This window comes from Astatotilapia calliptera, chromosome 14, assembly GCF_900246225.1.
Source record: "Astatotilapia calliptera chromosome 14, fAstCal1.2, whole genome shotgun sequence".
NCBI lineage: Eukaryota > Metazoa > Chordata > Actinopteri > Cichliformes > Cichlidae > Astatotilapia > Astatotilapia calliptera.
This window is the reverse complement of record NC_039315.1, coordinates 10,115,361-10,142,057: the sequence shown is the minus strand read 5'-3', so window position 1 is coordinate 10,142,057 and position 26,697 is coordinate 10,115,361. Positions and strand designations below refer to the sequence as shown.

General features: G+C 41.9%; 1 protein-coding gene across 7 annotated transcripts in view; it reads left to right on the top strand.

Annotated features, from left to right (window-relative positions):
* Positions 1 to 26,466, top strand: part of robo1 (roundabout, axon guidance receptor, homolog 1 (Drosophila)) — a 222,821-nt gene extending 196,355 nt beyond the window's left edge. For 4 of the 7 annotated variants that reach the window (XM_026191735.1, XM_026191730.1, XM_026191732.1 and 1 more), the window contains 21 exons: positions 197 to 278; positions 467 to 635; positions 723 to 889; positions 1,002 to 1,123; positions 2,818 to 3,049; positions 3,870 to 3,991; positions 5,504 to 5,675; positions 7,774 to 7,974; positions 10,783 to 10,809; positions 12,710 to 12,752; positions 14,340 to 14,494; positions 16,354 to 16,740; positions 17,461 to 17,577; positions 18,673 to 18,817; positions 19,076 to 19,306; positions 20,063 to 20,556; positions 20,668 to 20,829; positions 23,452 to 23,544; positions 23,680 to 23,955; positions 24,039 to 24,232; positions 25,809 to 26,466. In XM_026191735.1, coding sequence (XP_026047520.1) covers positions 197 to 278; positions 467 to 635; positions 723 to 889; positions 1,002 to 1,123; positions 2,818 to 3,049; positions 3,870 to 3,991; positions 5,504 to 5,675; positions 7,774 to 7,974; positions 10,783 to 10,809; positions 12,710 to 12,752; positions 14,340 to 14,494; positions 16,354 to 16,740; positions 17,461 to 17,577; positions 18,673 to 18,817; positions 19,076 to 19,306; positions 20,063 to 20,556; positions 20,668 to 20,829; positions 23,452 to 23,544; positions 23,680 to 23,955; positions 24,039 to 24,232; positions 25,809 to 25,823 — 3,606 coding nt within the window. In that variant the 3' untranslated portion in view covers positions 25,824 to 26,466. The remainder of the gene's footprint in view (positions 1 to 196; positions 279 to 466; positions 636 to 722; positions 890 to 1,001; positions 1,124 to 2,817; positions 3,050 to 3,869; positions 3,992 to 5,503; positions 5,676 to 7,773; positions 7,975 to 10,782; positions 10,810 to 12,709; positions 12,753 to 14,339; positions 14,495 to 16,353; positions 16,741 to 17,460; positions 17,578 to 18,672; positions 18,818 to 19,075; positions 19,307 to 20,062; positions 20,557 to 20,667; positions 20,830 to 23,451; positions 23,545 to 23,679; positions 23,956 to 24,038; positions 24,233 to 25,808) is intronic. The other 3 variants (XM_026191737.1, XM_026191733.1, XM_026191731.1) reach the window with 2 other exon arrangements.
* Positions 26,467 to 26,697: the final 231 nt, after the last annotated feature.

Sequence of the window (26,697 nt, the reverse complement as noted above, 5' to 3'; positions counted from 1 at the left end):
CTCAAAAGGAGATGATATTGAGATTATCAGGCAATGACAGCTGCCTGCTACAGACTCCTTCGGCATGTCAATAAGCAAAAGCAATGATGGTAGGGTGAAGATAACAAGAGGCAGAGCCCAGTTCAGGAAACCGTGGGACACATTTAAATAATTTCCATTTAAACAAACATCCTCCCTTCTCCTCCTCCTCTTTCAGCTCAGTGACACTGGCACCTACACCTGCACTGCCTCCACACCCAGTGGAGAGGCCTCTTGGAAAGCCTATTTAGAGGTCCAAGGTAAGCCTAACCACTTTACTAACAAGTGTATTCTTTTTTTTCTCGTTTATTTTGGTGATTGTGTTTATTTAAACTGAAGGCGAACACGAGACATAAGCCTTGGAGATGTTCCACATTCCCCTGGTTGTTGGAAAACAGCAGTAGACTATGTTTTCCTTATTATTTGCCTTTCTCTGTTCTGCATTTAGAATCTGGGGCCCAATTCCAGCCAAACAGACCTACTGACCCAAACCTGATCCCCAGCGCTCCTTCCAAACCTGAGGTCACTGATGTTACCCGTAGCTCTGTCACGCTTTCCTGGAAACCAAACCTTAATGCTGGAGCCACGCCCACTTCCTATATCATAGAAGCCTTCAGGTAAAGCTTGGCCAAGAACAAACTAATAACTGGAGGGCTTCATTTAAAGCTTTTTAAATCTTAATTCTCTTTGTGGTGTGTCCACAGTCATGCATCAGGAAGCAGCTGGCAGACCTTGGCAGAGCATGTGAAACCTGAGTCATTTGTACTGAAGGGCTTGAAGCCCAGTGCAGTCTACCTCTTCTTAGTACGGGCAGCCAATGCCTATGGGCTGAGCGATCCCAGTCCAATCACTGATGCTGTGAAAACACAAGGTGAGAACTATATAATAAATTCTTATTGATGTAAATTTAAAAATATAATAATGTCACATTTGGAGTTTTAAAATATGACCACTATTTTTCATTTTTGTTCGCCTCCACACAGATATCCCTCCCACCAGTCAGGGTGTGGACCATCGTCAGATTCAGAGGGAGCTAGGAGATGCTGTCATCCACCTGCACAACCCCACTATTCTCTCCTCCTCATCTGTCAGGGTTCAGTGGACAGTGAGTATAATTTTAGCAATGAATGGACTGTTGTAGTTTGTTTTTTCTCAGGATCAGATTGCAGAGTGGATCGCTGGTATAGCTCGTCACTAGAGCCTTCAAGGTTAGTTTAGTTATAGGCCTATGGTCAATTTGTCAGACCACTCAGCCGAGCAGATGTACTAACATCCTAGCATCGTACAGAGAAAGGACACTGCAGAAAGCAGCCTGGAACACAATCCAAGTTTTCTTAGTGTCCATCTGGCATCAGTCTGAACTGGTCAGCTGGCCAGAAACCAAAGATTTGCAGTTCTGTCTATAGCAGACCACTCATCCACCCAAAAGCTAGACTTCAGAGCACAACCTCTTGCAACAGGCCATGTAGTGCTATATAGCAGTGTGTGCCATGCCAGACTGTGCCATCTAAGATTGAAAACAGTTGACGGCTGTTAAAATAATACGAGTGAGAAGGAAGAAGCTGCCAACTCATGCTCTAAAGTAGAAATGGCTTACAGATGTTAAAACGGATAGGTGGGTGAGGAAGAAGTAGAAACGGCAGCTCATGGTGATTTTTCTTTTCTGGTACAAGCTAAATAACAAGTACCAATGGCCTTCTATAACTAATCTGGCAAATGTATGTTTTTGGAACAATGCAAATACGCTTTTGTGCTCCACCGACTTCCTTGCATAGTAGATATTAGACTATAGGATGGGGGTCACCAAGGGGCAAAAACAATCCCAGTTCTGTCTTTTGACACAAGGCCACCCCAGCATTCCCAGGTATTATGAAGTGCCATAGTGAGTGATAAATGGGGCTTAGGAAATGTAAAAAGGATACTGACATGTCAAGACTGATTTAAACCATTACTGTCCAGTTGCTCTGTCTCGCTGGAATGTTCCAGTAAAAGACATGACAGGAGGGAGCACCACAACTTCCTTGTTTTGTGGGGTTAAATCTATTCTCAATGTGCAGTTTCTTGGTTTTACATTTTCCTTTGTGTTGTGGTAAATGCTTGCACAGTTTTCAGCTTAATGAAGACCACCTGAGCCAGCAGCATATTTTATGGGGGAGGGATAAAGAAATCACTAAAATCTTTACAAGCCAGTGCTGCCTGCCTTCCACAGGGACTCATAGGGATATTAGCATACTGGTTAGCAGTTATTCTTTTCTTTTCCATGTTGGAAGTAACATTAATTATCACTATGATTTAAACAAATGTCTTTATTCAGCTACACACCATTTTTTTGTTTGTTTGTATTTTTGTTTTGTTTTTTACTACTACTACTACTACTTCGTGTATAAAGGTGCACTTTTTATTCTCTTTCCTGACTTTAGCAGTCAGTAGAGAGCAGGACAGGATGAGACAGGCAGTTCTGGGAGTCTGGGCCCTATTTAAGCAGCTCCAGACTTGGAGGAACCTTTGGCCAATGACCTCATAGTGTGGTTTGCACAAATCACTGCTGCTCCAAATGGCGCATAGACAGACTTTCGAAAGGAGAAATGTAGAAGATGGGGATGGATAAACAGAGGGGTGATGTGATGAGTTAGCACCCCATTCCATCTGCGTCTGGCGAACCTCTTTGCATGAATCCATGGCTGTCCAGTGATGCTACAGTTTATTACGCTGCCGTATCATTTTCCACTGTTACTTGTGACATGCATGATCCAGTTAAGCTGACACCACCTTTGCCTCTGTTCCTGTTGCGTTCACTAGGTGGAGCAGCAGTCACAGTACATCCAGGGCTACAAGGTGATGTACAGGCCTTCACCAGAGGGGCAACAGAGGAGTGAATGGGCCGTGTTTGAGGTGCGAACCCCTGGGGAGGGCAGCGCCGTCGTGCCGCACCTTCGGAAGGGCGTCACATACGAATTCAAAGTCCGCCCCTTCTTCAATGAATTCCAGGGAACAGACAGTGATGTCAAAATTGGCAAGACGCTGGAGGAAGGTGGGGAGGGTGTAAATGTGTACGGCTGTGTGCGAGAGTGCTTCAGTGCTTGCATGTGTGCATGCATGTTTTCATGTTTACACAGTTTTATATGCACGGCTTGCATGTGTGAGAGAATACAACAGCTGCTGGCAGCAGGCAGGATTATGTTATCGCTAACTGTGTTATATTCACGCATGCTTGGGTATGGCGAGCAATATACGACACCCCAGTTGCAAGTGTTATACTCATTTTTCATAAGGGTGTGGTTGTGGCAGACTTGTGAGGTTTGGTTTAAACCCAACTGCAAATTTTAATTTGTAGTGCAGAGTGTTTACTGGAGTGCGTGCGTTTTTCTGTGTTGCATGTGTGGGAGTGTTTTGATCTTTTTCTGCTGGATTCTCCTTTGTTTCCAATTGTGTCGATAATTGTTTCTGGAGTTCTAAACATAACGTTTGTTTTCTCATAATGATGTCTGTTTGTAACACTCACGCACACTGTGACTTTTTCTTTTTTCTTTTGTGTGCGCTTAGTTACCATCACAGGTTGGCGCTCACACAGCAGCATATGCCCCAGCACTATAACTGTCTATTCTGAATAACAGTTGTTTGCTTTTACCCCCCAAAAAACACTTACATTTAGCAAAGTGATGTTTCAGATTTTAAAAAATGCTTATAAATTTGATAATTAGTCATTTGTTCACACATGAGCTTTAGTCACGCACAGAAGAAATTCTGACAGCTAAATTGCACAGAGAAAGCAGGGAGAGACTGTAGGCACTTAGGCTTTTTTTTTCCCCTATCATATATGAACATTTTTTTTCTTTTGTCTACCTCCCCAGCCCCCAGTGCCCCTCCTCGTAAGGTTACAGTGACAGAGAGTGGGGACAATGGGACTGCCATCATCGTCTCCTGGCAACCCCCTCCAGAAGAGGAGCAGAATGGGGTGGTCCAGGAGTACAAGGTAACAAGGAAGAAAAAAAACCCAAACAGCCAGCACTTACCTCAGGTCTGAGCAAGTAGGACTGTTCAGAAAGAGACACAAAGGAGACAAAACAGAGGTGAAGATGCTCAGATAAAAGAATAACAGAGAAACAGACAATACATAGACATGGAAAGGTAATGAATTCCTAGATGAGGCATACCTTTGTACACCTCTGTGTCTGCTGACAAAAGCTCAGAGACAGGAAAGTTGGAAAGCTAGTGGAAACAGTTGTGAAACAGTGCCATCTGGTGGAGGTGGTAAATTCACACATCTTGTGGCATTTCAAAAGTAAAAATCTATCAGTGTTGTATATTTTTCACCAAAATGTTATTATTATCTTTTATTATTTGCTGGGCTGTAGTGAGGCTTTAAGCTGTGATTACAGATGTGTTTGTGAAGTAGAGATGGAATGTTAGTTTTTTAGGAGTTTAGGGGAGATTATGTATTTTATAATATATGATTGTAGTGGTATTAATGAAAATGAGAAGTTTCCTTTGAAGAACAAACTACTTGCCTTTATTTCCTGCTGTCAATAAAGATGTAGTAGAACATCAGTGTAGTGTGTGTATAAGAATGAGAGTAAACTTTTGGCAAAAGACCTCAGTATCTTTCTTTCTGTAACAACTCTAGTCCCCTGTCCTACCTCTTTACCAGATAATATTCACACTTTAACAATGGCCAATATAGGACAGCACTGTCCTGTCATACATTATGCTGTGGAAGTCCTTTATTTTAATTGGAAAGCCTTTATGAGTCAGAAGAGATATAGGTGAGTGGCAAAAAGGGAGATGAGGCAGAGCCTGTGAAAAAGTTAAGCCACTGTTAATTTTCCAGGTAAATGTTTTCTGCTGATAGACTTTAGAGTAATTTCATGGTTTTTAAGTACAGTTCGAGAGTGTTCCCTGCTCATTACTGAGCTCAGTCCCCAGCGGCACTGCTTCTCACCACAATTTTTAAGATGCACAGGAAATTTTAAGCCTTTGTAGTTTTCATCACAGAAGTGCAAAAACACACACGCTGGATGAAGTGAGCATATTAACACAGTTAACTGGTGGAAGGAGGTGAGGGGTAAAGAAAACAGACTGACAGAGATGTCTCTGAGTCCTAATCCCAGGTTAAAGTATACTTCTGTGACCCTGTTGGAGTTTGTCTGTGAGACAGCTGCCCTTCTAGGGACTCGCAGCTCTAAGCTTCTGCTAAAATTGGGTTAAGGAGATGATTACTGTTTTTAATTGGTTTGAGACTGCTCCGTGACATGTTATGACTACCTCAAGTAATAATAACCCTGTGTTGAGCATATTCTGTAAAATGTTGTAAGTTATAACATGTTTTCCTGCCTCAGAGATGAAACGCAATACCCAGATTGTGCTAAAATGGCCCCAGCCTATTATAAGAGCACAAGACCAGTGGCAGCTACCAAACTAAATGTTCTCACGAAACGCTCATAACATTGCCTCAATCTCCACTTCATCTTTGTCTCTGTTATGGCAGATTTGGTGCTTGGGGAATGAGACTAGGTACCACATCAACCGTACAGTTGATGGCTCAACCTTCTCCGTGCTGATTCCCAGTCTGGCCCCGGGGATCCGCTACAGTGTGGAGGTAGCAGCCAGCACTGGTGCAGGTCCAGGGGTCAAGAGTGATGTCACTTTCTTTCAGCTCGGTGAGTAGAAACAACTGTTGCTTCTCTCCCCTCTTTTCCTTTTTTAAAAACATTACTTCAGTGCCTTTGTCTTCTGCCAATCCTCACAACTGAGTGAAGTCCAAATATTTGACAAATAATTATGGCATTAATCCAGACATCTTAAATTAAGAGCTTTAGAGAGAAAGGACTTAATGCCAAGTAAACAGACAGTTATGTAATGCCCTTCTTTATGGGAACAGCCATGTGCAAGCCTCTGCCTGTCTTCTCTTTTTTATCATCAACGATGTTTTAAAACTATAATTGGAGTGATTATTGTTAGAAAAACATCATCAAACCTGCCACACGGGAGTCTGATGAGTCTGAATGACAGGGGGTCTTATACAGCTTTTGCATAGTCTGAAATAGCTTTAGTTTACAGTAGCTGGCAGTACGATCAACACAGGCACATTAAATTCCTGTGTGGCAGAGCTGTTGAACTGACTGCCGCACCCTGCTCCATTCTCCAGTCAAGGATGCAATGTTTTCTGCCTCTGCTTCGCTTCAGACAACAAAGGCAATAATGAATCGTGCACTCCGGGCTCAGACATGACATGTTATTAATGCTAAGACACACAGCGGAGCCTGCTTCAGAGGCCAGTTGTTGTAATTTACTTATTGTTTTTTGTTCTTTTAGTCTAGATGGACAAATATTTGGAGATATTTTGTCAGTTTTTATTCCCCAAAACTCTGAGCTGGCCTACTCGGGAGAGATGGAAAACACATGAATAGCAGGATGAGGCAGAGAGAGAAAGAGCTCCATCTGGTTTCAAATGTGTGATTGAGTGGGCTGGGATGGGCATGAAGAAGCATTGGCTGTGACTGATACAATTTATCTCACTTGAAGAGTTCCTGTGGTGATTGTTGCCATGTTCCAACACTGCACTGGAACAATGTGCCTCGGGGACCAGCGCTTCACCCAAATGCATTTGTCACACTCGGAGCTTGTATGCGTCATCCCGGCCTAGATACCTGTACAGTCCCTTGTGGGCTGCTTAGTCACATTGACATGCTGCGTTCCCTCGGCCAGACAGAGCCACAAATTGAGAAGACTGCAAAGTAAGAAGGGATGCAGCCAAATGGAGACGTAGCCTCAGTGCCTGAGACAAAGAAAGATACAGAAGGGGTAAAGGCAGCGAGCTGGTTTCTTTTGGGAAGTGTTTTTGCTTCTGGCTAAGAGTGCCAGTTTAGAAGAGTGGCTACAACATGAAAGACGCGAGAAAAAGAGACGAAGACAAAGTAACGAGAACATGAAGAAATTTCAGAGTGACAGGGGTTGGGGCAAGTCAAAGAAATCTTTCATGTGTCACGATGAGAAAAACAGACCGAGAGCAGGTTGTTGTTGTGAGCAGCTGTACAGCCAGCATCTTTGCAGCAGCGCATTTCACAGTGAAACAGGCTTCAAGGCATTCACACCTCAGTTTTTCCACAGACTAATTACTGTGGTATCTGTGTTTGAGCTTGATCTCTTTGGATTTATTTATATGATTATGATACCACTATTGCTCGGTGTGAATGATGTCTCTCTTTTTTCCTATCCGCTTCCATCAGGCTGTTATGCTGCACAGGCTCTGTTTGAATGTCTCTGGTTGCTTTTATATGCTCACCTGCTATTGTTGACTGGGATTTGCAATGAAAGCCTTTTGAATTATAGAAACAACTCCTTTTCCACAACAACCCCAGCCTCATACATACCCGCTGAGATGAAGAATCTTTTTATGTACCAGGAGAAAGAATATCCCTATTTATGTATTGTGCAGGCTCCATTTATTTTAAATGTATTTCTCTATTTCAGTCTTTTTCCACTTGGTTTAGTTTCAGCTTTGAATAATGTTGTTTTCACATTCCCAACTCACATTATTTCACTTGTCCCATCCAAAATTTGCAAGTCAAAATATACTGCTTCTTCAATCATTTCTACTTTGTGGGTGCCAGTTTTAGCACTGCCACATGGCTGAAATGCAGCAGCCTGGGGTCAAGTCCCACCACACACTTTCACTGCTTTTCTGTCTACTAATATGCTGTCTAATAATCGCAAAAAGCACAAAAAATAACTTCTACTTTGTTCTCACTGTTCTAGATGCTTCTGGCCGAATGACAGACACAGTGAACCAGGAGAACCCCCTGTCCCAGCAGATCTCAGATGTGGTCAAACAGCCGGCATTTATAGCAGGCATAGGAGCTGCTTGTTGGATTATCCTCATGGTCTTCAGCATCTGGTTGTACAGACACCGAAAGAAGCGGAATGGCCTGTCCAGCAGCTATGCAGGTATACGCAAAGGTCAGTACACGAGTGTAACAAATTCAACAATCACCGAACTATCAACTTGAATTTCAAATTCAAGGCGCCGGTTTACTTCAGTGAGGTTTTCTCACTGCATTTAGTGAGCGAGTGCGACGCAATTCGGTCTTCCCCATCGTCTTTACCCTAAATGACGCCAACCTACCTCACATTCTCTCTGTCAAACACAAAGATTTCTTTGTAGAGCAGCGCTGGAGGTGAGGTCTCCCGTAGAGTACTTTAAGATGCAGTGTGAGCTCCTGCTGAGAGTACTGCATAAACACCTCTTTTATTTTGTTTTCATACTTCTGTCACGCTGTCTTTGCAGGAGTGTGTTAGGAGTGTTTGCAGTCAAGTACATTTTGGCATCCAAAATTCCTCCTTTTACCAACTCCCTTCTGACTGCGCTGGGAAAGGGATAATGTCTGGCTGTAATCTCGCTTTTTCAAGGACACATTCTCACGTGGTCAAAGTACTTTTGAGAGAGAGGCCTTCAGATACAGAGCAGCCAATTATTTCATTCTGGTTAATAAGGACCTCATACCTTTGTTTCAAAAACTCAAAGACTGTATTTCAAGGATGTTGGCATAGCCTCTGCCTAACTCATTCATTTTTTTTTTTTTACCCGACTTAAAGTAATGAGGTTCATGACATCCCCAGCCTCTGCCCGCAATATTTAGAGTATAAAGAGAGCCATTAGCCCCTCTTTCAGAGTCTCATTTATGTGTTGGCTGGCTTAATGTGTGGCCTTGGGCTGTGCAGCTGTTGCCTGTGAGTGCTACCTTCTACAGCCTCACTTCCAGGTTTAGGTTTACTGCTGATTGCCAAGGTTAGAGAAGATAGACCCTTCAACCTTGATACACACACAAACAATGATTTTAGCTGTAAATCTGTGGCTATCTGTGCTCTCAATTTACTCCAGCCATGATAAAAGTGGGAGCAGTGTCTCTCAAAGTAAAAGAGACCTCAGCTAAGCTTATCCTGATCTCCTGCACATTTACCTGTGTGGTCTGTGAGAGCTATTGTGGGTTTTTTTTTGTTATGTCTTAGATTACAGAGAAAACAAAGTGAAGACCAATATTTAATGAATGCAGTCATGATCCGAGGTCAGGTAAGAGATGAGAAGACAGTGTAGCGTAAGGTTACCTCATGTCCCGCTGTGAATCATATATGTTGATGTTTGGTCAAATTTGGAAGAAAAAAAAAGAAAGAAAGGAAGATGGAAGCTCTTTAGAAAACCAGGAGGCAGACATACCTCCCCTTTTTCTCCTCCTGGTGTTCCCAGACCACAGTCTTTGTTTTGAAAAGAGTATAATTGCAACCACATGAATCAACAATCTTCGCTAAGCTGAATTTGCATTACTGTGTATCTGTGTGTGACAGTATATGCTAGCGCCGTCTCTAAAAGATTACATTTATTTTGTCAATGCAAAATTAGTCTAAACAGCTTTCTCTTGTTTCCCTCATGACCTCATGGCGCTCTGTCATTATTCGAAATACTACAAATGACATCACTGTGTAACACAAATGTTATTATGGGATGCTACAGAAGCCTTCACATCTTTTAGCTCAAGTCATTTTTAAGAAAAGAAAGCAGCAGTTACATACAGTCACAGGTTACATACTGGTTCATCGCTCTTGGGAACAAACATCTGCGAGAATGGCAACCTGATTCTTGATTTATGCATGTTAGTCACGTTTCTATTTCTCACGACTGTTTTGGGTACGTCTCTTCTTCAAAGGCTTATCAAACAGATAATCTTTTCCAACCACTCATATCTTTCGATTTGTTTGAGCATCAAGGGGAAAGATTCAAACGTGATAAGATGATTGTGATGTTTAAAGGACATCTGTTCGCACGGGGTACTGTATGAGGTAATTATTTGAGGAAATAAAAATGTGACAGCAGCAGTAGTATCCGCTTCTTAGATGTCTCTTCGCAAAAGCAGTTTTAGTCTGAAGGCAAAGTGCAACATTTCTAAAAAATGCACATATTTAAGGCAGTGTGCTGGATGACTACCAGCATGGGGCAAAGTTGCATCAACTGGAGTGTTTACTGGAGCATTCTTAACTTCTTCAAACAGGGAAACGACTCAACTATATTTTAAAGACCATAAAAATATAGAAGTTATTAAAGAATTTAATCCACTTTCATTGGGTTTCTGAACCATTTCATAAACCAATGCTTTTAAAAAAAAAAAGTAATAATAAATAAAAATGAAAATGTGAAAATAATGTTGTACTAAGGCTTTCATGACCAGGCCATAATTACTTGTTGGGCTGCAATAATCTTAAAAAAAACAAAACAGAATTTGATGCATTTCTTTGCCTGCCACATGTTGTATTGAAAAAGTCACAAAGTTAAAGTTAAAAACTATAGCATGATATCAGTAATTTTTTGCAGTAACTATCAGATACTTAGGATCCTATTTTCTACAAGAGTTTTCAAAAACAGGCACCCTACTACAGTAGATGGATGTTTAATAAAGAACCCCTTCCATGCCTGTGCGAGCAATTAAGTTGTGAGGGTGATGATGTGAGTGTTGAGATAGCAACAGACATCTCAACAGTGCGAGACCTCTGAACAGCAGGCCTCCGACAGTCTGGGCCACGACTTGAACCAGCAGCTGGCTCAACATTCATTTTCCCTCTGGGATGTCTGAGAGGATCAAAGACTAGCAAGCAGCATGCAGCGTGTGAATACAGGCTATTGAAGTGTATTGCGAAACTTATACATTTTGTGGAGTTAATATTTAGAAAGATAGTTCTGATAATTCAATAACTTTCTTTCTCTGTCTTTTCCAACAGTGCCATCCTTCACTTTTACACCAACAGGTAAGCACCTTCTCCTGCAGTACATACAGTATCTATGTTTTTATAAACTCAATGTACTACAGCACAGGCCTTTTCCCATTTTCACAAACTTCTTGGAACATAAAAATACCAAACAGTGTGCTCAAAACCTTAAGCACATCTCAGTCCAGTTTCCCAACAGAAAAAGGCCAATTCAGGAAAAAAGGAGGACAAACAAAACAACACAAGAAAACAATCAGAATCTGACAATGACAGAAACACATCCCCCATAAAATCCAAAAAAAGATTCCTAAACCTATTCAAAGATCCCTTGTTTGTCCTTCAATATGTTATTCTTTCAGTGGGAAGGTTGTCCTCTTTGTTTCCTTTTAAATACAAACCAAACCAGAATATCTTATAACAACAGAAACATTTTCACTGCCGTTGGGGAAAGCGTCCTTTAATGGCTTTAACAACCACAGTCCTAATAGAATCATTAGAGAAATTACCAGCTGTAGAAAAGTTGGTGAGGAACACTTGATTAAAAAACAAAGAAAGGCCCAATTAATTGGCACAGCAATGGTCTACCTCCACATAAATATTCCAGCAAATATTTGAGCTGTTTCAGAACTTAAAGCTCAAAAAAGAGAGGCCACAGTACCAAGAATCTGTTTTATAGTAGTGGTAACTTGATCAAAGGGCTGCTGGCAACCTCAGAGGGGATTTAGGAGAATGACACACCACCAGAGTCTCCAACACACCAATTAAACAGGCAAGTGGCAGCAGAGCTAAGGAGGTTATCTGTGAGCTGAAGTGACACAGCATAAAACAGATAAAAGAAAAGCTCCTTGTATATCTGTATCTTTCTGTCCCTGCAAGTCTGTCTTTACAGTTCTCTCCACCTTCTTCTTTCACTCGTGGACTTTCATCCCTCGGAAATTCCTTGTTCCCTTGAGGTGTGCAAAAGGGTGTTGGCGGTGTTTAGCGAAATGGCAAATGTGAAACCGTGTGAATAGATAAGAGGAAGTAACAGTGAAGGAGACAATCCAGTGCACTCTGTGTTTGTTGTTCTACTGGTTGATCCTGTCTGTGCAGGGATTGTATCTACACGGTAGCAGTGCGCTTTGTGTCTGCCTTGAGGCTTGCAATCAGGTAGAATAATTTTGCAGTGGCAGGCTTGTTTCATGGAAATCTTTCAGCTGAAACATAGTCCTTGCTTGCGCGTTTAGGTTCGATTCTTTAGAGAGAAATTCCCTGCCCTGGTACTCTGTGTGAAACCAGGATTTTACTGAGCATTATACTGATTTTCATCTTTAACCAGACTGCGATAATTTAGTTTTGCATAAGATCTCCTCTGGCTACATGCAGAGACCAAACCACACACTTCCTGTTTTGAAAGAGAGACATGGAATCAACACAGCAAAGGCCCAACCTACCCCTCTTCCACCTTCTCTCCTCTCAGGGAAGAGATTGTAATTAAAGTTAGAAGTTTATCTCGCCTTCACACACACCGGCAGCTTAGAGCTCCTTGAAAGAGTCCAACTTGCAGCACACAGAGCTTCAAACACGCTGAACCCGAGCCAGACAACCAAAGAGCTCTGCATCTTTGTTCTTCATAAGCCTCTTACACATCCTCCTGCTCCTGTTGCTTCGTGTGTGCGTGTGTGTCTATGACTCAGCTGAAATGATGACACATGCATTCAATCACACACTCACTTGCTCTGATACAAAACACAAAAACACAGCACTAGCTTAAAAGCAGTTTTCTCCCAATCATTTTTCACAAAATTGGCAATTCAAAATAAATAAACAATTCAATAAGAAAATAAGTAACTCAAATAAAGAATTTTATGTTGAACTTACATGGCTGTGGTGAAAAGAAGGACATCACGACAATCATAACGTTGGTGGAATCACGACAAACTCATTTTCTCTCTTTCAGTGGCATATCAAAGAGGTGGAGAAGGTGTCAGCAGTGCTGGAAGGTAAGAGTTTGTTTAGTGTCTTTGAAAAAATATATCTTTTAAACAGGCGCATTAAGTGAATGAATGCTAAGAATGTAATTTCAAATACAAAGAATCCTTAAACCTCCGGAATATATTAGTAGGGTGTGCCTTGTGTACTTTTCTTTGACAAACACTAGGGGGAGTGCTGTGCCTTTCAAAGGTAGCACAGAGCAGAGGAGAGGGGTAAGGACTTGCATTAAGTATGTAATAATTCTACAGGAACAAAGCCCCATATAGTCTGCCAAGTGCCCATCCTTGTCCCAAATGGTGGAGAACCACATGCAACCACCAGGCTGTGCCGTAGCATCACCATAAAACATTAATGGAGCTACATGCATGTACACAGCAGCAACAGCACGCCGCCTAATGTAGTGGAATTGTGCATTTTGCATAAACAGCAAGAATGTCTGGACTTGGACCTGTATATCCATTGGATGGCATTTGGCATGTGTTCACATAACTGGTAAATAGCAGGGAAAAAACAGGAAAATATGCATTCATTCATTATGCGCTCTTTACTCTAGTCCAAAACATAGTTAATACTGTAATGTATGCGTGTGTTGTTCTTCTGTTAATGAACAGTTAGCTTGAAGCCATCATTATATTATTCAGTTGTATGACTGAATTGTCAGCTCTGCACAAAGACAATGGTTGTTCAGTATCAACATATAACTGCCAGGGTGATTGAGGAGTCATTGTGAGATTGTATTTGGCTGTACAAGACAAATGTGTTCATTACCCAAAACGAATCCAAGAAATGAGTCATTTAAGAGGGAATAAGAAAATGTAAGTCATGGCTAATTCACTGTTTCGATACGCGAACCCAGAGTCACTCTATAGAGATTTGGATACTCACACAATATATGTTCCTGCATTCTTTTTGTATACTAAATTGATTCGTTCAATGAGCAAAAACAGACTGTCTTTACTTGGCTTAAGGTCCAGTAGTACAGTAGAATCCTGTTAAATGAGCCAGCTTGATTTGAATTTGAATTAAAGCTGAAAAACAGGAGACAAGACAGAGATGGATGGCAAAACAATGATAAGGATGCATTTTTCTTCCGTTGCTCAAGTCTGTTCTCCTTGTGTACAGCTTAAAGAAAACACTTTCCAATGATAGAGATATTGTGTGACACTGTGGAATCTACTCTGTGAGTATTTGTGGTTCACTGCCTGTTCAGGACGTGGATTTCGCAGCATTGGGAGAGAATTTTATCTAGCTGTCTAATCCAGGCGGATCGCTAATGCTCACGAGGGCTCAGGGAAAGTGTCATCGGCTATGGCCAAGCCAAGCACACACAATCTATTTAGCTGGGCTTTTTTCTAATGTGCTCCCTGGGCCTGTGTGTGGCCGAAAGGCAAAAAGTGCTAAAGCCGGATTTCTACTTTTCCCCTTCTTAGCTGGATAAATAAACTCACATAATCTTCTCTTTCAAATATTATGTTATTGTGGGTGTTGCAGTTCATTCACATAAATGTCACTGCGGCATTGGCTTGGTTTCTTACTATTGTTAACCATTTGGTGCCCTTTTTGTTTTTTTCCCTCCTCCTTTTTTTTGTCCACAGGCCTGGTTTACTAAACATTGGGGACTCTGCCACTCAACCCTGGCTGGCCGACACATGGCCCAACTCATGTTCCAACCACAATGACTGCAGCATCAACTGCTGCACTGCTGGCAATGGCAACAGCGACAGCAACTTGGCAACATACAGCCGACCAGGTATGCATGTTTTGTCAGTGCCGTATGTAGTCAACAACCAAAATAAACCCTCCTCTCGAAGGCAACAATGCAATCATTTGACAAAATAACTGTAGAGATAAGAAATGTAGGGAGCTGGGGGAATCTGCAGTGCAAAAGGAAGTAAAATCTGATATCTAGGTTAGCTCCCTGGAGAGTTATTCTGTGTATCGCTCCCTTCTGTAGGTCTCCACAAGAAAAACCTAGAGAAATATTAGGATTAAGAGAGGCTGTGCGCTTGTGTGTTTGATTTATCTGAGGTTAAAGTAGAGCTGTTTTAGGCAGGAAATAAAAGGAGCACACTGAGCAGGGCTCATAGCTCTACTCTGTTGCTAATCAAATTGCTCTGCTGATTTCCATACAGTTGTTATACCCGGTAATGTAATTTCCCCTAAGTGCTCAGTTATTTAAGAAATGTGCAGCGGGCGAAGGGGTCAAGGCTGGACTGCAGACGATGGCCAGAAGCAGAGAAAAAGAGAATGATAGAGGGAGAAGGGTGTACCTGGAAATACAGATGGAAAAAGTAGTGATGAAGAATAAGTGTATGTTACAGTGAGATGTATTGGCATAAATACAGAGCAAAGATAAGATAAGTAGGGTGAGGGGGGGAAAAAGAGAACACCACCAGGTGGCCTCTAGTTTATTTAGCACTAGTACAGTTATCAACAAAGGGAAGCATATTTGGCCTCAGAATCTTATGCATTGCTGCCAAACCATACACACACACACACACAGAGTATGATGTAGGACGTAATATTAATAATTAACAGCCATGACCAAAAAACCTCTATCCTCTGGAACTTGGATTGCAATGAAATGCTTTATGTTCTAAATTATGCACTTTGGGACTATGCCTTTAAGGGCAGCACATAATTCCTGTCCAGCTGTTCAATCCAATATCCATCCAGCCACTAAATAGTTTCTCCTGACTTCAAACCTTTCCAGTGAGGATTAATAATTCATTTTGTAGACTATAGTCAAGTTGAGTTTTTCTTTGTGCTAATCACCCCTCTGAGGTTGAAGTGTTTAACTCTACCTTAACATGGTCTGAGATGTTTAACAGGGAATAACAGGCTAGAGGCAGCCCTCACTCGCATGACACCCTGCTGTATGACTGTAAGGAGCTTGCCAGACGCATGCTTTGTGTGTGTGCCAAACCTAAATTCTGAACATTAAGAGGATCACTGACTAGGTGACAGAGCAAAGAAATACGAGTTAAGGTCCCTTTATCTCAGCCATAGGGGCGCTTTCACACATCAACCTTTTGAAGTGTTTGAGCTTTTCCATGCAGCTGAAACATGAGTTACGTGGCACGAGCTGCGCGCACCTATGGCCGTCCTTGGTATTTACCGCAAGGCTGGCTCTCAGATCTGCTGGAGGATTTGAATATTTTATGAGCCAGGGAAAATTGGATCTGTCAGTGAAGCTGTGCTTTTACTGCACGCCTCATTCCAGGTCTTTGATACAGACATGTCTCCGTCCCTCTCAATGAGCAAAGACGCTCCCAACCATCAGAAGAAAAAGAACACAGATGACACCTACACTGAGTCATGGGTGAAACTGAGAAGGGGGTAACATAACCTGTGTCAGTCACCTAGAGCAGATCGTCATTTTTGCAAACAAAACTGAGACTTAAAGCATAAGTAGAAATGTCTCTCTGGAAGGTGGGGATCATTCAAAAAGCTTGAGATGAAAAATGTGTTGCTTTTCTTAATTTTTTCAGCTCGACAGTAGATGAAATGATGCCTTATTGTTTGAAATCTTTTGCCAAACTGGCATACTGCTGCTAAGCTGATCAGCAGTAGAAAAGACTGACTAAATGCCCTCCTCATGTTCTTCAGCCGACTGTATCGCCAATTATAACAACCAGATGGAAAACAAGCAGACCAACCTTATGGTGCCTGAGTCAGGAGTCTATGGAGATGTAGACCTGTCCAACAAGATCAATGAGATGAAGACCTTCAACAGCCCAAACCTTAAAGATGGCCGCTTTGTAGGTCCAGGGGGCCAGCCGACACCTTATGCCACCACTCAGCTCATCCAGTCCTCCATTATGGGAAACAACATGAACTCAGACAGAGTGACTGGAGGGAGTGGAGGTGGACTCGTGGGTGGAGGAGAGGTGAATGAGAAACACTGCTGGAAGCCCCCCTCAGTCCAGCAGCAGAAACAGGAAATAAGCTCCCAGCTGCAGTACAACATCATGGAGCAAAACAAGCTGAACAAGGGTGAGTGTGTGGAATAGCCAGCAGCCATCTTTAGAGAGGCCAACTCCAAGCCATGATCTTCTTCCACTCGATTTTTCCCTCACTTCTCTCTTCTCCTGGCTGTTTCGCCCCACTCTGGATACGTGTAGAAGAGTTTCATGCTCATGTATCCCTTGGCTCTGTCTCAGTCCTTTTCATTCAACAAAAGCACCATCACTGTCTTTCTGCCTGTCTGTATGGCATTCATGCAACCTCTCCACGCAATCAAGTAGAATCTTTACTGCTAAATGAGGGCCAGGCTTGAATTGCTATCATCTTTTGGTATCTGGGGTGTCTTGTTTTATAACGAAAGCAGGTGTGAGAGTTTATCCTTGGTGTCAGATTTCTAAAGGAAAGATAAAGATAACTCAAAGATCTTTAAAGATGCTTTGAATGAAGCTATCATCACCTGGTCGTACCTGCAGAAAGGAACCACAGCTGGTGTGATAGTTTTAAGATTTCAGTGCAGCTGTTGCATGTGTTTACATACTCACATGAGAATGAATATGAAAGCATGACCTGCATGCCTCATGTGTAGCTAAATACATAGTTCTCGGTGTAATCTCATTTCACTCCATATATTGTTTAACGTTTCTAATGTAAAGCGGTGATCTTTGTTTAGTACAAAGTAGTCGTCTTTGTGGTGTCCCTGTTTGCCTGCCTCCCTGCAATAACTATATCCTTCACTATCCTCACCACCAGATCGCTACAGAGGAGGTGACAGCCCTATGCCAGCCACAATTCCCTACAGCCAGACTCATGACAGCCACACTGGGGGCTCCTACAACAGCTCTGACCGGGGCAGCAGTAGTACCTCCGGTAAGATGGTTAGAGGATCAAGGACAGGAGTTTTTTCAGGTCGGGCAGTCGGCTGTTATACAAATCAACACAGACTCTCATTCGATGTTCGCAGGAAGAAAAAAAAAAAAAAAGGCAAAATATTATTTTTCCAGCTAAATTATTACTATGAATTCTATAATCACATATACCCTCAAGCTCCATTTTAAAATCCCAGTTTTCTCAAAGGCTTTAAATCACTTTGAGCCACTAATAAAATATGCTTTCAATTGTAATTTGATTAATTTGCATGTTAGCCCATCTTGAAGCAAAGCCTTCAGTGTGGAAACATGGTGAATAAAACACAAGTGCCAACAGTACTTTGAAACAAAGGCATGAGAGCATGTTTCCATTGTTTTTTGTTTTCTTTATGCAACATCATCCAAGGATGTTTAAAGCAAATTAGATAAAAGGAAATGCATCTTCAAATTATTTTGTGTTTGTTATTCTGCTTTGTACTTTTTATTTCTGTGTTTGTCCTTGCTTATTTTGCATTACTTCCGTTAATTGGCTTTACTTTAATTCCAGTATGGAGCAGCCTAATTTCATCATGGCCTCAATGTCTGTCTTTGGACAAGGACAAATGATAACACATTGCAGACGGCATGCAACACTGCCACCTTAATGCCATGTATCCATTCTGATATTGCGTTTGAAGTTCAAGCCATTAAGGAGCAGCCTTTAGTGCTGCCTGCACATCACAGCTCATTGGTTCACAATTTTAATAGTTTTCTATTAATTGGACCCTTTTCTGCTGTTTTCCTTCTACCTTTTCTCTTCATACTGGGTTATACCCCTTCAGGGAAATAGCTGTTTTATAGTATTTCCCCTCATTTAATTTCTGAGCAGTATGGGCATACTTACATAAATTGGAGAGTTGCATTAGCCTTTTCACTCTCACATGTAAAATTATCGTTTTCTTGTCAGTCAGCCTTATTAATGTCAATTGTCTCTGCTGTCAGTATCTTTGTTACCTTGTGATTTCTCCAGCATTAATAATTGATGTGATTTTTAGAGACAGAGAGTATGTGTATCTGTAGCGGTCCTGTGAATGATCGTTTTCCCTTTTGTGAACAGGGAGTCAGGGTCAAAAGAAGGGAGTGCGCACCCCCAAAGTACCCAAACAAAGCACAATGAATTGGGCTGACCTTCTGCCCCCTCCTCCTGCAAACCCACCCCCAACTCGGAACACAGAGGAATACTCTCTACCGATGGAAGAAAGGTGGGACATGTCTAAATGGTCATCTGATCTGACAGTATATTTAAATACTAGTTCATTGCGGCTGCCTTTTCTCCACATTCATTCCAAACAATTGCCCCGAGCATTTTCTGTCCATTAGTGCTAGGTTCATGTCAGACTCTGATAGAAGGCTGACATGAATATTTAGAGGATGTTTTCTGGCTTCAATTAAAAAAAAAAACATTCATGTTTTTGCTGAGCGATATGAAGGTAATGAGGCTTGTTTCTCTCTGCGGGCAGCTGTGATCCAGACATGCAGTGCCCCATGCCCCCCTCTCACATGTACCTGCAGCCTGATGAGCTGGAGGAGGAAGAAGAGATGGAGAGGGGGCCCACTCCTCCCATCCGTGGGGCAGCTTCTTCCCCTGCTGCCGTGTCTTACAGTCACCAGTCCACAGCCACTCTCACCCCCTCACCCCAGGAGGAGATGCAGCCGATGCTCCAGGATGCCCCAGACAGCCATGAACGCAGGTACAGCAGCATGATGTCAAGCTGTCTGCAAGAATAAAGTAGCAGAATAAGAGCGCTCAGCTGCTGAAAAGAAAAAAAAATCCTCAAGAAATGTATCTATTCTCTAAAGCCTCATAAAGAAACATGATTTACTTTGCATTTGAAATTCATGGCTGTTTTCCTGATTGAGCCCATTAAACTCCATGTATATCGTCTGTATATTGTGTGCACCGTTGGCCATTTTTCAAAAGCATATCTTAGGTTTTAGACTGATTTCTTACCTTCTAGGGAGTCATTTGTTGCAGTTCATTTCAGTATAGTACGGGGATTCAAGCAGTAGAACATTTAGGGGTTTTTTTGTTGTTGTTTTTTAAATGTGTTTCAAATAGGTAGCACATCAGCGTAAATTTAGTCAAATGTATTTTTGTCAATGATTATAATTGTGCAGAAATCCAGCTGTGAGATAGAACTGTTTTGGAAAACTCATCCCTGTTATTGTGCCTGAAGGGGGGGGGATGCCATAATGAATTTGAAGTTCATCTTCCACAGAGAAGCCATTTTAAAATAAATTAGCAAATTCACATCATTGGGGTGATCAAAACTTAACTTCTAATGTCACATCAGAAGATCATCAGCATCATCAACAGTAAAGCACCTCATTTGTAGTCAATTGGCTAAAACATGGGACGATTAGGTTGTTTTTTCCATAACTGGGTAACTATGATTTAATGATGCAAAAAACTCTACAGTTTATGAGTTTCTTCTCATTTTTTATAGGCGCCATGCTGTGAGCCCCCCACCCCCTCCCAGGCCCATGTCTCCTTCACACACATATGGGTATATCAACACCCCGTTAGCCTTGGACACGGATGGTATGGAGGAGGAGGACATACTGGAGGAAGAGGAGGACGGCGATGAGACAGATGCAGAGGTGGCTAAGATGCACTACCACCACACCCACCCCCACACAAACCCTCACCATCCCCAGATGCATCCGCGGAGGTTGCTGCTACGAGGGCTAGAACAGACGCCTGCATCTAGCATGGGGGACCTGGAGAGCTCAGTGACGGGCTCCATGATCAACGGATGGGGGTCAGCTTCCGAAGAGGATAATGTCTCTTCGGGGAGATCCAGTGCAGTCAGCTCATCAGATGGATCCTTCTTCACAGACGCCGACTTTGCTCAAGCGGTTGCTGCAGCTGCAGAGTATTCAGGCCTCAGGGTGGCAAAGTACCCTAATTCACAGGGCCAAGAAGTTGGGGGAGCGTCGGGTAAAGTAGACCACTTTTATAGGAAATAATTTAATTTTATTGCAATAATTTTATTCTCTTGCTGTCCAAGAAAAAGAGGGGAAAAAACTATTGTTCTGTTTCTTTTGTCAGCACGAAAATACCAAATAAACCCATCAAGTCACCGTCCTGGCAGCCCGGTGTCTACAGACAGTAACATGAGTATGGCCGCTGTACACAGGAGGCCTCCTAAAAAGCAGAAACAACATCCAGTAGGTCATCCAGCGAACCAGAGACGTGAAGTTTTCAATGAAGGTACACATCTTTTAATTACATCTAGTTATATTTAAAACAGGCTCATTTGATATTGTAGATTACTAAGATAAAATAGTAAAAATCCTTTCTGACAATTAAGTAAAAACATTTCAGGTTCAAGTAATAGTCATCCAGAATTACAAGTCTTGTTTTAACGAATATTTCTTTCAGGTCTTTTTTTGTTTAAAGCCTATGGGTGGGTGGGTGGGTGTGTGTGTGTGTGTGTGTGTGTTATGCAGCATCTAAAAATGATCAATTATCAAGAAAATTAAATGTTTATCATCTCCATCCGGTCACACACAGTCTCTTTATCACTTATCATTATTTACACAGACAAGTGGCAGCAGTTTAGCTGTATCCCACAAGTACACAGATGGTCAGTTTGTATCAATGCTGCTCCTATATTTCCTGTAAAGATATGGAAGGGAGAAGTGCAGTTATCTGTGACAGAGTGTCTGTAAATGACTGAGTATGGGTGTGCTGTAAGCCAGAATTTTAATCATCTTCTCTCATGTGTTTATGCGCATGCATACGTGGCTTCACTCCTAATCTGTGGCAGGGCTGAACAGATCGGGCGAGTGGTGGGCTGGAGGCCAGGGCCATGGTGGGAAGAAATTGAGGGGGGTTGTCTCACGGGGGCTCTGCCCAGCTTGGAGATGCTGACACTAGGATGTCTCTCTACTCTAGCCACTAATGAAATGGATCAAGGTGCTGTGGCTCATACTGAAGCATCACCTAGCTCAGTAGGGGTGGAACATAAACTAAAAAGAGGCTAAATACTGGAACAGCTGCACAGAGAAGGAAAAGCTTTAACCTTGTTAAGGGACAGAGCAATTAACATTTTATAGCACCATCATTTAAAACTCAGAAGCCTACCAACCTGTTTTTCCCCACTTCCTTTCTGCTTTGATCTTGTGGAAAGATCTTTTTTTTTAAATTATTATTATTTATCTGTATTTGAGAATGTGCACATTGTCACTCCTGTGTGTACAGTATGTGCTGTCCCAGAGCTGGCTCTCCTCTTAGTGTCAGGTGTCCTTGAGTGTTGGAAGCACTTGACAGGGAGATTTAATATCCAGCTCACTGGGAGCCAGACCAGCTATATCACTGCAGAACCCCCCCCCCCCCCCCCCCCCAAAAAAAAAAACCCCCATCATCCTTATATCCTGGCTTCCTCCCCATCCGCTGCCCCTCCCATTGGCGTGATCTCTCCATCCCACTCCACTCTCCTCTCCTTTCCTGCTCTGCTCCGTCTTTGTTTGAGCAAGGAGGGGGCGTACTGACAGCTCTGCAGTTCTGTCTGCCTATCAGTCCTCCTGCTGATTACATTTGATCTGAATGGATTGTTTTTCATTTAGAGTTTATTGCCTCCCCTGCCCCCAACCACCCACCCTACAGACCCTGTCTGTGGTTTGGAATACTGCTTCTGAGGTGATAGGTAAAAAAGATTTAATGAAATTTAAAAGAAAGGAAACACAAACCCTGTTTTCTAGGCACAAATTACATTTACAGAGGCAAACACATATCTGTCATTTGTTTATATATCCCTGAGGTGTCCTAATTTCTTTAGGTTAAGACTGCTAACCAGAAAAAAAAATCAACACCTCTACCCCTGCACCTCAGCAGCCTCACTTCCCTACTACTTATCCTTTTTTGACCTAGTCATTTCTTTTGTTTGCACAGTTGATGTGAAGTTATATTCTCTCCATGATTCATATTATGTTTGACTCTGATGCCTTTGTCTGCTTCCTCACCGAACTTAACCCTTTCCTTTCTCTTCCGATATGCTTCAGCCTTGCCTGCCTAATTAACCACCAGACCCTCAGATTAATCCTCCTTGGCAAGCTCTGAGACAGTTTCAGATCTGAGCTCTGTTCTCGCCGATATTTCCTCGTAAATCTAAAAGGCGCTCAGCTCCTCCGTTGTAGCAAGCTATAGCTCAAAGACTGTGGCATTGATCGGACTCTGACTGAGGCAGAACTCAGGAGGCAAGACAGATATTAAAAAACTGCAGACGCCTCTCTGCTATATGATATTGACCATCCCTTTTGTATTCAAGGGGAGTGGAGGATAATCAGGAAAGTGTATTGAAGCTTCACTATACTGCTAAAACAACACAGCAAAGACATTACCAGCCCCATTAGCTTGTTGCGTTTAAAAAAAAAAAAAAAGAATAAAAATCTTTGATTCTTCTAATCCAGTTTTGTCTTAAAGTCTGTGAGGTAGCCACTGAGATCTTAAGTGTAAGAGCTGACGCTCACTATGTTTAATAACGTTCTAATCCAATGTGGATTATGGGTCTGGCTGCCAACAAAACCATCCTCCAGGTTGGTAGCTGATTAGAAGATGAAATGCCATTGATCGCAAGCAGACAAGGCTTTTGCTCTGCGTTTTGTTTAGATAGCCGTGTGATGTGTGAGAGGCCAGGCGGCTCACTGGCTGGTCTCATATGAATAATGGCTCAAGGACAAGCAGCATTGATTCATCGACAGAAGAAGTCGAATAGGCCAGAGAGGCAGCTGCTGACCGTCACACTCCCCTCCTCTCTTGCTCAAATCTCATAACTCTCTGGCAGATTCAGCCTCTCTAATGTCATCTGTTCTGTTTACTGTCTGTTTGGAGGAGTTTCCGTTCAGCATGGCTATGTCTGCAGCTCTGGGTGTATGTACACACATCACAGCTGTGTTTGTGCATCACCTTGCAGGTGTGAGACAAGTGAGTGACAGATGATACACACTAAAGTTTCATAAGTACACAGATCTTGTTCTCCAGTCTGTTGCAATTTTCTAAACTCTTGTGGGGTTTTATTTTGTTTTTAATGTGCTTTTGCTTCCTGTGTTTATTTTTCAGATCTCCCACCTCCACCCATCCCCCCTCCAGCAGTGCTCAAGTCCCCTACACACCCTTCCAAGGTAGCTCTGGAGGGCCGGGGAGTGATTTCCCCCAAAGCCGGTGAAGGTCGAGACAAGAGAGGAGGAACAGGGGGATATCGAGCCCGAGAGGACTCGGACCCCAGAACCAGCTCATCTGAACGCAAAGATGCTCAGGATAGACAAAAGACTGCTCACGGAGGGAAAGGGAATAAACATGAGAGTAGCACTACCAACAAAGCACGCCAGCATGCAGGTACTACAATAGTTACAGCATAAAGGAATTCTTCAGTCCGATGGGTAGCACCTTGATTCTTAACTATTGTTCCCTGTTTATAGGTTCAGAAGACATTATGCCGTATAGCCGACCACAGTTCCCTACAGTCAACAGCCCCCGAGACCCAAGCTCCTCTAGCTCCATGTCCTCCCGGGGCTCAGGGGGCCGGCGGAGAGGAGAAGGAGGGCGAAGGAACCCTGCAGATATGGGCCTCAACACCTCCAGAGCCTTCCAACCAGGAGATGAAGAGATAGAGGTAAAGGGTAGTCTTAGACTCTACTTCTCTGAAATATACTTGATGGGCATCTGCATTCTACTTGAGTAATGTCAAAGACAATGTCCCATGTTTGCATCTGTTAATTTTGGCAAGAGATTGAATACAGTTTTTGGACAATGACACAATCTTTGTCATTTTTGGCTCTCTACACCATCAGACTGCATAGAGCCAACTTTATTTCAACGGCTCTATATTTTAAATCAAGGTATTTTTACCAAACATATTGCATTAGTTGTTTGGCAATTTTCAGAGGCTGAAAAGGAATTGGACAACTGACTGACAAATAGTGTAGTAGGCAGGTTAAGTCTCAATAACTGGAAGTCTTAACATGAGGAAAAAAAGATCATCATGCAAAAGAGGGAAAGACACTACTGGCTAAAAGCCAAAATAAACCTATCAGAGAGAAAGCAAAAATTATAGTAATGGCCCAAATCCATATTTGTTAAAAACAAGGAATGCACTAGGCAGCTCAGCAATACCAAAAGGCCTGAAAGACCAATGAAAACACCTGAAGTGAATGACCACAAAATTCTTTCCTTGGTTAGGAAAAACCCTATGCAATAGTTAGCTAGTCTTAAGGAGGTAGACATATCACATAAAAGAGCACAGTTCTTCTGGACAAAAAGAAAAAAAGAAAACAAAAATAAAACCAAAATTATCTTGTACCAGAATGGCGTGAAAAGGAAAGTAATTAGTAGGATTGCAACAGTTCCTGATCAAAAACACAGCAAAAATGGGTACGTACAGCCGCCAATGAAACTGGGTCGCTAGCGTTTATTTATGATGCGACTGCTGATAGAAGTAGATGGATTCATTCTGTACAGGGATATACTCTCAGCTCAGGTTCAGCCAACAGACACCACTTCACAGTCCAAATCTCTCTCTCTTATATTTAATATAACCACATTATGGACGGACAAGCGCCTGTTTTTATGCGTTGTCATTAGCAACAACGACAGTAACAGCATCGTGTGTCCGCTTGTTTAAGTTCCACATAAACCTTTCACAATAAAGCTCAAGATCCTGTTGAGACTTTTCAAAATAAACTGAATCACGTGAAAGAGCAGATTATTAACGGATGAGAAGTAAAAAAGAGCCACCAGGTGCTAAAAAAATAAACCTTGGAGTCAAACGTTAGAACAGGCTTTTCCCCGCAGCACGCAGTGTAATAAATACTCACAAAGAAAACAGCGGCCGTTACAACTTATGTCTAAAAATGTATCGTTTCATGCATCAGTTAAAACACTCGACTCCAGGTAAAGGACGTGCAGCTGGAAACACTTCCCCCAAGTCGAGCTGCCCGAGATTCACAGAATTTACAGAAAATGTTACATGGCCAGTGATGGCCTGGCTGAACAAAACGGCTTTTGGTGATGTCTATGACTTTAATAAGGTATTGATTGCAAAGAATCAAAATCCTTTGCAGCCAATAATTTCGTATATAAAATACTTTTGTTTAAATTGTCCTCCAACAATGGGATACACAGATACAGATCTACAGTGAGTCAATATTGGCTGACCTTTGTGCTAACCAAAATGTTTTTGTTTTTCCCAGATGGTAGAAAGCTGAAGGAGGAGGAAAAGGACAGACTGTTCTGATTTTTTGTCCAAGAATGGAGCACCATTGTTTCTCTTACAGTTTTAAATATCTTAGTATTTCACCATCATGTTGGCTGCCCTCATACTGTACATCAGTAGTGTTTCTTTACATCTGGAAAACAGACCAATGTTGTTTTTTTTCTAACTTATCATTTTATATGTCCATTGAAAAAAACGAAAGAGTGAAGAATAAAATGGTGCATTCAAAACAAAATACACAGTAGTATATTTATGTATAATTCCAATGCAATATGGAGTGAACTCTTACTCCAGATATTGACATGACTCAGCTTGCCTTGAAAAGAACTTTGGAAAGCCCATACAGTGAGATGTTACTGTAATAAATTAGCTGCAAGCAGAGAGAGGTGGACTGTCTGTAAATATACATGTATACATGATGTCTTCTTGTTTTACCCATTGTGGTACCTCAAAATTGTCTTCCTTGTTTTATTTTTTGCAAATTCTAATTTTATTATGCCAGTAAATATAATTATTTTATCAATTCCATCCATGTTGTAAATTGCTATATTATTTAGCTTCCCCAAGAAAGTGCCACTTTGGGATTTTTCCTTCTTTTTTTTTTATAATGCACTGTTATGTTTTGTGTTGTCATCAATGTTTGTTGTTTGTTTTACTTTGGTTTTAAAAGCACAATCACTAAACTTTATTTTAAACCATTCTATCTATTAACCTTTTTGTCTTACTGGAGGAAAACAGGTATGACAAAAGAGTCTAGTTAATCCTGATGATGATGATGATGATGATGATGATGATGATGATGATGTTGTAGGTAAAGATTGCCGTTTACAAAGGCTGTGCTTGAAAGGAGACTCCTTATGTTGTGA